Source organism: Anomaloglossus baeobatrachus, chromosome 3 (assembly GCF_048569485.1).
Source record: "Anomaloglossus baeobatrachus isolate aAnoBae1 chromosome 3, aAnoBae1.hap1, whole genome shotgun sequence".
Lineage (NCBI taxonomy): Eukaryota > Metazoa > Chordata > Amphibia > Anura > Aromobatidae > Anomaloglossus > Anomaloglossus baeobatrachus.
The window spans coordinates 703,938,568-703,948,632 of NC_134355.1; the positions used below are offsets into that span (position 1 = coordinate 703,938,568).

Genomic DNA, 10,065 nt, shown 5'->3' on the forward strand with positions numbered 1-10,065 from the left:
CCTGCACACAGGGAAGGGGATGTATGCGGATGGAGGAGTGGGGATGGCAGGCTGGGAGTTGTAGTCCGCCCTGCACACAGGGAAGGCGATTGTATGCGGATGGAGGAGTGGGGATGGCAGGCTGGGAGTTGTAGTCCGCCCTGCGCACAGGGAAGGGGATGTATGCGGATGGAGGAGTGGGGATGGCAGGCTGGGAGTTGTAGTCCGCCCTGCACACAGGGAAGGGGATGTATGGTGATGGAGGAGTGGGGATGGCAGGCTGGGAGTTGTAGTCCGCCCTGCACACAGGGAAGGGGATGTATGCGGATGGAGGAGTGGGGATGGCAGGCTGGGAGTTGTAGTCCACCCTGCACACAGGGAAGGGGATGTATGCGGATGGAGGAGTGGGGATGGCAGGCTGGGAGTTGTAGTCCGCCCTGCACACAGGGAAGGGGATGTATGCGGATGGAGGAGTGGGGATGGCAGGCTGGGAGTTGTAGTCCGCCCTGCACACAGGGAAGGGGATTGTATGCTGATGGAGGAGTGGGGATGGCAGGCTGGGAGTTGTAGTCCGCCCTGCACACAGGGAAGGGGATTGTATGCGGATGGAGGAGTGGGGATGGCAGGCTGGGAGTTGTAGTCCGGCCTGCACACAGGGAAGGGGATGTATGCGGATGGAGGAGTGGGGATGGCAGGCTGGGAGTTGTAGTCCGCCCTGCACACAGGGAAGGGGATTGTATGCGGATGGAGGAGTGGGGATGGCAGGCTGGGAGTTGTAGTCCGCCCTGCACACAGGGAAGGGGATGTATGCGGATGGAGGAGTGGGGATGGCAGGCTGGGAGTTGTAGTCCGCCCTGCACACAGGGAAGGGGATGTATGCGGATGGAGGAGTGGGGATGGCAGGCTGGGAGTTGTACTCCGCCCTGCACACAGGGAAGGGGATGTATGCGGATGGAGGAGTGGGGATGGCAGGCTGGGAGTTGTAGTCCGCCCTGCACACAGGGAAGGCGATTGTATGGTGATGGAGGAGTGGGGATGGCAGGCTGGGAGTTGTAGTCCACCCTGCACACAGGGAAGGGGATGTATGGTGATGGAGGAGTGGGGATGGCAGGCTGGGAGTTGTAGTCCGCCCTGCACACAGGGAAGGGGATGTATGGTAATGGAGGAGTGGGGATGGCAGGCTGGGAGTTGTAGTCCGCCCTGCACACAGGGAAGGGGATGTATGCGGATGGAGGAGTGGGGATGGCAGGCTGGGAGTTGTAGTCCACCCTGCACACAGGAAAGGCGATTGTATGGTGATGGAGGAGTGGGGATGGCAGGCTGGGAGTTGTAGTCCACCCTGCACACAGGGAAGGCAATTGTATGCGGATGGAGGAGTGGGGATGGCAGGCTGGGAGTTGTAGTCCGCCCTGCACACAGGGAAGGCGATTGTATGCGGATGGAGGAGTGGGGATGGCAGGCTGGGAGTTGTAGTCCGCCCTGCACACAGGGAAGGGGATGTATGCGGATGGAGGAGTGGGGATGGCAGGCTGGGAGTTGTAGTCCGCCCTGCACACAGGGAAGGGGATGTATGCGGATGGAGGAGTGGGGATGGCAGGCTGGGAGTTGTACTCCGCCCTGCACACAGGGAAGGGGATGTATGCGGATGGAGGAGTGGGGAGGGCAGGCTGGGAGTTGTAGTCCGCCCTGCACACAGGGAAGGGGATGTATGCGGATGGAGGAGTGGGGATGGCAGGCTGGGAGTTGTAGTCCGCCCTGCACACAGGGAAGGGGATGTATGCGGATGGAGGAGTGGGGATGGCAGGCTGGGAGTTGTAGTCCGCCCTGCACATAGGGAAGGGGATGTATGCGGATGGAGGAGTGGGGATGGCAGGCTGGGAGTTGTAGTCCGCCCTGCACACAGGGAAGGGGATGTATGCGGATGGAGGAGTGGGGATGGCAGGCTGGGAGTTGTAGTCCGCCCTGCACACAGGGAAGGGGATTGTATGGTGATGGAGGAGTGGGGATGGCAGGCTGGGAGTTGTAGTCCGCCCTGCACACAGGGAAGGGGATGTATGCGGATGGAGGAGTGGGGATGGCAGGCTGGGAGTTGTAGTCCGCCCTGCACACAGGGAAGGGGATTGTATGCGGATGGAGGAGTGGGGATGGCAGGCTGGGAGTTGTAGTCCGCCCTGCACACAGGGAAGGGGATTGTATGCGGATGGAGGAGTGGGGATGGCAGGCTGGGAGTTGTAGTCCGCCCTGCACACAGGGAAGGGGATGTATGCGGATGGAGGAGTGGGGATGGCAGGCTGGGAGTTGTAGTCCGCCCTGCACACAGGGAAGGGAATGTATGCGGATGGAGGAGTGGGGATGGCAGGCTGGGAGTTGTAGTCTGCCCTGCACACAGGGAAGGGGATGTATGGTGATGGAGGAGTGGGGATGGCAGGCTGGGAGTTGTAGTCCGCCCTGCACACAGGGAAGGCAATTGTATGGTGATGGAGGAGTGGGGATGGCAGGCTGGGAGTTGTAGTCCGCCCTGCACACAGGGAAGGGGATTGTATGCGGATGGAGGAGTGGGGATGGCAGGCTGGGAGTTGTAGTCCGCCCTGCACACAGGGAAGGGGATGTATGCGGATGGAGGAGTGGGGATGGCAGGCTGGGAGTTGTAGTCCGCCCTGCACACAGGGAAGGGGATGTATGGTGATGGAGGAGTGGGGATGGCAGGCTGGGAGTTGTAGTCCGCCCTGCACACAGGGAAGGCAATTGTATGCGGATGGAGGAGTGGGGATGGCAGGCTGGGAGTTGTAGTCCGCCCTGCACACAGGGAAGGCAATTGTATGCGGATGGAGGAGTGGGGATGGCAGGCTGGGTGTTGTAGTCCACCCTGCACACAGGGAAGGCGATTGTATGGTGATGGAGGAGTGGGGATGGCAGGCTGGGAGTTGTAGTCCGCCCTGCACACAGGGAAGGCAATTGTATGCGGATGGAGGAGTGGGGATGGCAGGCTGGGAGTTGTAGTCCACCCTGCACACAGGGAAGGGGATGTATGCGGATGGAGGAGTGGGGATGGCAGGCTGGGAGTTGTCCGCCCTGCACACAGGGAAGGCGATTGTATGCGGATGGAGGAGTGGGGATGGCAGGCTGGGAGTTGTAGTCCGCCCTGCACACAGGGAAGGGGATGTATGCGGATGGAGGAGTGGGGATGGCAGGCTGGGAGTTGTAGTCCGCCCTGCACACAGGGAAGGGGATGTATGCGGATGGAGGAGTGGGGATGGCAGGCTGGGAGTTGTACTCCGCCCTGCACACAGGGAAGGGGATGTATGCGGATGGAGGAGTGGGGAGGGCAGGCTGGGAGTTGTAGTCCGCCCTGCACACAGGGAAGGGGATGTATGCGGATGGAGGAGTGGGGATGGCAGGCTGGGAGTTGTAGTCCGCCCTGCACACAGGGAAGGGGATGTATGCGGATGGAGGAGTGGGGATGGCAGGCTGGGAGTTGTAGTCCGCCCTGCACATAGGGAAGGGGATGTATGCGGATGGAGGAGTGGGGATGGCAGGCTGGGAGTTGTAGTCCGCCCTGCACACAGGGAAGGGGATGTATGCGGATGGAGGAGTGGGGATGGCAGGCTGGGAGTTGTAGTCCGCCCTGCACACAGGGAAGGGGATTGTATGGTGATGGAGGAGTGGGGATGGCAGGCTGGGAGTTGTAGTCCGCCCTGCACACAGGGAAGGGGATGTATGCGGATGGAGGAGTGGGGATGGCAGGCTGGGAGTTGTAGTCCGCCCTGCACACAGGGAAGGGGATTGTATGCGGATGGAGGAGTGGGGATGGCAGGCTGGGAGTTGTAGTCCGCCCTGCACACAGGGAAGGGGATTGTATGCGGATGGAGGAGTGGGGATGGCAGGCTGGGAGTTGTAGTCCGCCCTGCACACAGGGAAGGGGATGTATGCGGATGGAGGAGTGGGGATGGCAGGCTGGGAGTTGTAGTCCGCCCTGCACACAGGGAAGGGAATGTATGCGGATGGAGGAGTGGGGATGGCAGGCTGGGAGTTGTAGTCTGCCCTGCACACAGGGAAGGGGATGTATGGTGATGGAGGAGTGGGGATGGCAGGCTGGGAGTTGTAGTCCGCCCTGCACACAGGGAAGGCAATTGTATGGTGATGGAGGAGTGGGGATGGCAGGCTGGGAGTTGTAGTCCGCCCTGCACACAGGGAAGGGGATTGTATGCGGATGGAGGAGTGGGGATGGCAGGCTGGGAGTTGTAGTCCGCCCTGCACACAGGGAAGGGGATGTATGCGGATGGAGGAGTGGGGATGGCAGGCTGGGAGTTGTAGTCCGCCCTGCACACAGGGAAGGGGATGTATGGTGATGGAGGAGTGGGGATGGCAGGCTGGGAGTTGTAGTCCGCCCTGCACACAGGGAAGGCAATTGTATGCGGATGGAGGAGTGGGGATGGCAGGCTGGGAGTTGTAGTCCGCCCTGCACACAGGGAAGGCAATTGTATGCGGATGGAGGAGTGGGGATGGCAGGCTGGGTGTTGTAGTCCACCCTGCACACAGGGAAGGCGATTGTATGGTGATGGAGGAGTGGGGATGGCAGGCTGGGAGTTGTAGTCCGCCCTGCACACAGGGAAGGCAATTGTATGCGGATGGAGGAGTGGGGATGGCAGGCTGGGAGTTGTAGTCCACCCTGCACACAGGGAAGGGGATGTATGCGGATGGAGGAGTGGGGATGGCAGGCTGGGAGTTGTCCGCCCTGCACACAGGGAAGGCGATTGTATGCGGATGGAGGAGTGGGGATGGCAGGCTGGGAGTTGTAGTCCACCCTGCACACAGGGAAGGCGATTGTATGCGGATGGAGGAGTGGGGATGGCAGGCTGGGAGTTGTAGTCCACCCTGCACACAGGGAAGGCGATTGTATGCGGATGGAGGAGTGGGGATGGCAGGCTGGGAGTTGTAGTCGGTCACCGATTTATTTCCTTTCCTGTAGAAATGGCATTTACCCCCTGACCGCATTTGGAATTCCTCGACCTCAGCAGCCACAACAGGAGGTGGTGAAATCCCCCGTCGTTCCTCCCTCTGTGAAGACCCCAACTCCTGAACCGGCTGAGTTGGAGACACGGAAGGCGAGTTGTAGGTTCAAAGTTACAGAATGGTGATTGCTCTGATCCGCAGAGCTGACACTTGCTGTGTATGTTGTGCAGGTGGTGCAGATGCAGTGCAACATCGAGTCTGTGGACGAAGGAGCAAAGACTCACGTAAGACGCCATGTCTGGCATGTGTGCAGCGCCGCTACTACTACCCCCGCCATGGCCTGTGTCTTCACAGCTATATATCATTCTGCCCTCCTCCTCCAAGGGTCATGTCTGCACCCCTATATACTACTGCCCTCAGCCTCCACAGGCCATGTCTGCACCCCTATATACTACTGCCCTCAGCCTCCAAGGGTCATGTCTGCACCCCTATATACTACTGCCCTCCGCCTCCACAGGCCATGTCTACTGATCTTCCCTCTCGCTCTGTTCTACCTCCGCGCTCTTTTCTCTGCAGACCTTCCCTCTTCTCACCCTCTGTTCTACCTCCGCGCTCTTTTCTCTGCAGACTTTCCCTCCTCTCACCCTCTGTTCTACCTCTCGCTCTTCTCTGCAGACCTTCCCTCTTCTCACCCTCTGTTCTACCTCCGCGCTCTTTTCTCTGCAGACTTTCCCTCCTCTCACCCTCTGTTCTACCTCTCGCTCTTCTCTGCAGACCTTCCCTCCTCTCACCCTCTGTTCTACCTCTCGCTCTTCTCTGCAGACCTTCCCTCCTCTCACCCTCTGTTCTTCCTCCCGCTCTTCTCTGCAGACCTTCCCTCTTCTCACCCTCTGTTCTACCTCTCGCTCTTCTCTGCAGACCTTCCCTCTTCTCACCCTCTGTTCTACCTCTCGCTCTTCTCTGCAGACCTTCCCTCTTCTCACCCTCTGTTCTTCCTCCCGCTCTTCTCTGCAGACCTTCCCTCTTCTCACCCTCTGTTCTACCTCTCGCTCTTCTCTGCAGACCTTCCCTCCTCTCACCCTCTGTCCTACCTCTCGCTCTTCTCTGCAGACCTTCCCTCCTCTCACCCTCTGTTCTACCTCCCGCTTTTCTCTGCAGACCTTCCCTCTTCTCACCCTCTGTTCTACCTCTCGCTCTTCTGCAGACCTTCCCTCCTCTCACCCTCTGTTCTACCTCTTGCTCTTCTGCAGACCTTCCCTCCTCTCACCCTCTGTTCTACCTCTCGCTCTTCGCTGCAGACCTTCCCTCTTCTCACCCTCTGTTCTACCTCCCGCTCTTCTCTGCAGACCTTCCCTCTTCTCACCCTCTGTTCTACCTCTCGCTCTTCTCTGCAGACCTTCCCTCCTCTCACCCTCTGTTCTACATCTCGCTCTTCTCTGCAGACCTTCCCTCTTCTCACCCTCTGTTCTACCTCCCGCTCTTCTCTGCAGACCTTCCCTCCTCTCACCCTCTGTTCTACCTCCCGCTCTTCTGCAGACCTTCCCTCCTCTCACCCTCTGTTCTACCTCCCGCTCTTCTGCAGACCTTCCCTCTTCTCACCCTCTGTTCTACCTCTCGCTCTTCTCTGCAGACCTTCCCTCCTCTCACCCTCTGTTCTACCTCTCGCTCTTCTCTGCAGACCTTCCCTCCTCTCACCCTCTGTTCTACCTCCCGCTCTTCTTTGCAGACCTTCCCTCCTCTCACCCTCTGTTCTACCTCTCGCTCTTCTCTGCAGACCTTCCCTCCTCTCACCCTCTGTTCTACCTCTCGCTCTTCTGCAGACCTTCCCTCCTCTCACCCTCTGTTCTACCTCCCGCTCTTCTCTGCAGACCTTCCCTCTTCTCACCCTCTGTTCTACCTCTTGCTCTTCTCTGCAGACCTTCCCTCTTCTCACCCTCTGTTCTACCTCTTGCTGTTCTCTGCAGACCTTCCCTCTTCTCACCCTCTGTCCTACCTCCCGCTCTTCTCTGCAGACCTTCCCTCCTCTCACCCTCTGTTCTACCTCTCGCTCTTCTCTGCAGACCTTCCCTCTTCTCACCCTCTGTTCTACCTCTTGCTCTTCTCTGCAGACCTTCCCTCTTATCACCCTCTGTTCTACCTCTTGCTCTTCTCTGCAGACCTTCCCTCCTCTCACCCTCTGTTCTACCTCCCGCTCTTCTCTGCAGACCTTCCCTCTTCTCACCCTCTGTTCTACCTCCCGCTCTTCTGCAGACCTTCCCTCCTCTCATCCTCTGTCCTACCTCTCGCTCTTCTCTGCAGACCTTCCCTCTTCTCACCCTCTGTTCTTCCTCCCGCTCTTCTGCAGACCTTCCCTCCTCTCATCCTCTGTCCTACCTCTCGCTCTTCTCTGCAGACCTTCCCTCTTCTCACCCTCTGTTCTACCTCCCGCTCTTCTCTGCAGACCTTCCCTCCTCTCACCCTCTGTTCTACCTCTCGCTCTTCTCTGCAGACCTTCCCTCCTCTCACCCTCTGTCCTACCTCTCGCTCTTCTCTGCAGACCTTCCCTCCTCTCACCCTCTGTTCTACCTCCCGCTCTTCTCTGCAGACCTTCCCTCCTCTCACCCTCTGTCCTACCTCTTGCTCTTCTCTGCAGACCTTCCCTCTTCTCACCCTCTGTCCTACCTCCCGCTCTTCTCTGCAGACCTTCCCTCTTCTCACCCTCTGTTCTACCTCTCGCTCTTCTCTGCAGACCTTCCCTCCTCTCACCCTCTGTTCTACCTCCCGCTCTTCTCTGCAGACCTTCCCTCTTCTCACCCTCTGTTCTACCTCTCGCTCTTCTCTGCAGACCTTCCCTCTTCTCACCCTCTGTCCTACCTCTTGCTCTTCTCTGCAGACCTTCCCTCTTCTCACCCTCTGTTCTACCTCTTGCTCTTCTCTGCAGACCTTCCCTCTTCTCACCCTCTGTTCTACCTCTTGCTCTTCTCTGCAGACCTTCCCTCTTCTCACCCTCTGTCCTACCTCCCGCTCTTCTCTGCAGACCTTCCCTCCTCTCATCCTCTGTCCTACCTCCCGCTCTTCTCTGCAGACCGTCCCACCTCTGTTCTGCTTCTGCAGCTGCTTTCTCCTCCGTGCTCTTCTGTTGGTCAGTGATATCTAGCTTTGTTCTTCAGGTAACGTTGTTGCTGAAGCTGGACGATAAGCTGAACAGACACTTAAGCTGTGATGTATTACCCAGTGAGTATGGTGTCGTGGGTAAGGTTTTCCTGTGGAATTGGCAGCTGTATCTAAATTTTTTTTACAATTTCTCTGTAGATGAGCACATCCCTGACCTGGCCATGGAACTGGTGCAGCTGGGTTTTGTCAGTGAGGTAAGGGCCCCGGGTATGTTATCAGGACAAGGCCGTGTAACGCTGCTGGTGCTAATGTTATCTTCATGTTTCAGGCCGATCAGAGCCGTCTTGCCTGCCTACTTGAAGAAGCCTTCAGTAAATTCTTCTTTGCTCGGAATGGGAATGTGATGGCTGTTACGGTGTCATCATAGCAATTAGTAGTATCCGATGGCTGGACCGCTACCCAAAGTGCGTTGCAGCCGGAACATCATCCTCCTCGGTCTACATTTTCACCTTCCTGTGGCCAGGAACAGTGCGAGAAGCAAGCAGATGCCAAACTCAAGTCAAGATGTCTGTGGACTGTCCTCGTCAGACACGGGAGTCCATGTACTTGCCGGCTCTGGACCCATCTGGCCGGTCACAGTGATCAATGGTGGACTGATCGCAGACTTGGGGCCACTGTGGCCACAAACAGAGGCTCACAGCACGATTTCTGCAGTTTTAGGACATTCTTAGCAGATGGTAGTTTTGTTAAGGTCCTGGAGGTGCCCGGGATGGTTGTAGAGGTCGGCGTGACTGCGCTCTCTGAGGGCGGGGTCGGCGTGACTGCGCTCTCTGAGGGCGGGGTTGGCGTGACTGCGCTCTCTGAGGGCGGGGGTGGCGTGACTGCGCTCTCTGAGGGCGGGGGTGGCGTGACTGCGCTCTCTGAGGGCGGGGGTGGCGTGACTGCACTCTCTGAGGGCGGGGGTGGCGTGACTGCGCTCTCTGGCCTGTCCTGGCAGAACACTGTTTACTCAGTAATGGTCTGTTGGTCATGCAGGATGGCCGTCTCTATGGGTTTGGCGGTGTGTAATGTATTCTGATGGTGGAAGCGCCATGTTCCGGACGGTTAGCCGCATTCTGCTGTCTGTTCTCTGGGTGATGGGACAATCATATTTTGTGGCACAGCAGAGGACGGGGGACCATGGCTTCCTGCCTTGTCATGCTTTTCATGCAGCCGCTGTCACTGGCTGCCGCCTCCTAGTGCTCGAGCTTCCTGTGTAGTGTTTACAGCCGTGACGGGTCCAGCATTGTGCCGTTGTGCCGGGTCGCTGGTGACTGGGATCTCTGTGTGGGAGGACACGGATTGTCTTGTGATGTGAGGTGTCGTCTCGAGGGTTATAAGTGTCTTTCCTTGGAGTGGTGGTCCTAGGGCAGGGAGGGCGCACGACGGTGACATCTGTTGGATCCTAGTCTAGCCATGCGGTGGAGATGGCGCTCTATAGCTTTGCACACTATTAACCTAACCTGTATTTCTTTGTGGCGTCATTTTTATGTGTAACTAATAACTTTTTATTTTTTTTTTCCTGTAAATAAAGTTGGAAGTTTGTTCTATTTACTTGTGGAAAATTGTCAATCAAGTCCAACCTATAGCCAAACAGAAAAAAGGAGTGCGGGTATCCGAGTGATGGGAGAATATATGGACTGTGTTATATAGAAAATATATAGAACTTCATAAAAATGATATTTCTTCGGCGCTCTATTGGGAGACCCAGACGATTGGGTGTATAGCTACTGCCTCCGGAGGCCACACAAAGCATTACACTAAAAAGTGTAAGGCCCCTCCCCTTCTGGCTATACACCCCCAGTGGGATCACTGGCTCACCAGTTTTCTGCTTTGTGCGAAGGAGGTCAGACATCCACGCATAGCTCCACTGTTTAGTCAGCAGTAGCTGCTGACTATATCGGATGGAAGAAAAGAGGGCCCATATAGGGCCCCCAGCATGCTCCCTTCTCACCCCGCTTGTGGTTTGTAAGGTTGAGGTACCTATTGCTGGTACGGCGG

At 57.4% G+C, this 10,065-nt stretch overlaps 1 protein-coding gene across 1 annotated transcript in view; it reads left to right on the forward strand.

Annotated features, from left to right (window-relative positions):
* NRBP1 (nuclear receptor binding protein 1) overlaps positions 1–9,614 on the forward strand; it is a 71,098-nt gene extending 61,484 nt beyond the window's left edge. Inside the window, 5 exon segments of the mRNA XM_075341390.1 lie at positions 4,949–5,084; positions 5,163–5,216; positions 8,082–8,145; positions 8,224–8,279; positions 8,354–9,614. Of these exon segments, the coding sequence (XP_075197505.1) occupies positions 4,949–5,084; positions 5,163–5,216; positions 8,082–8,145; positions 8,224–8,279; positions 8,354–8,452 (409 nt within the window). The 3' untranslated portion in view covers positions 8,453–9,614.
* Positions 9,615–10,065: the final 451 nt, after the last annotated feature.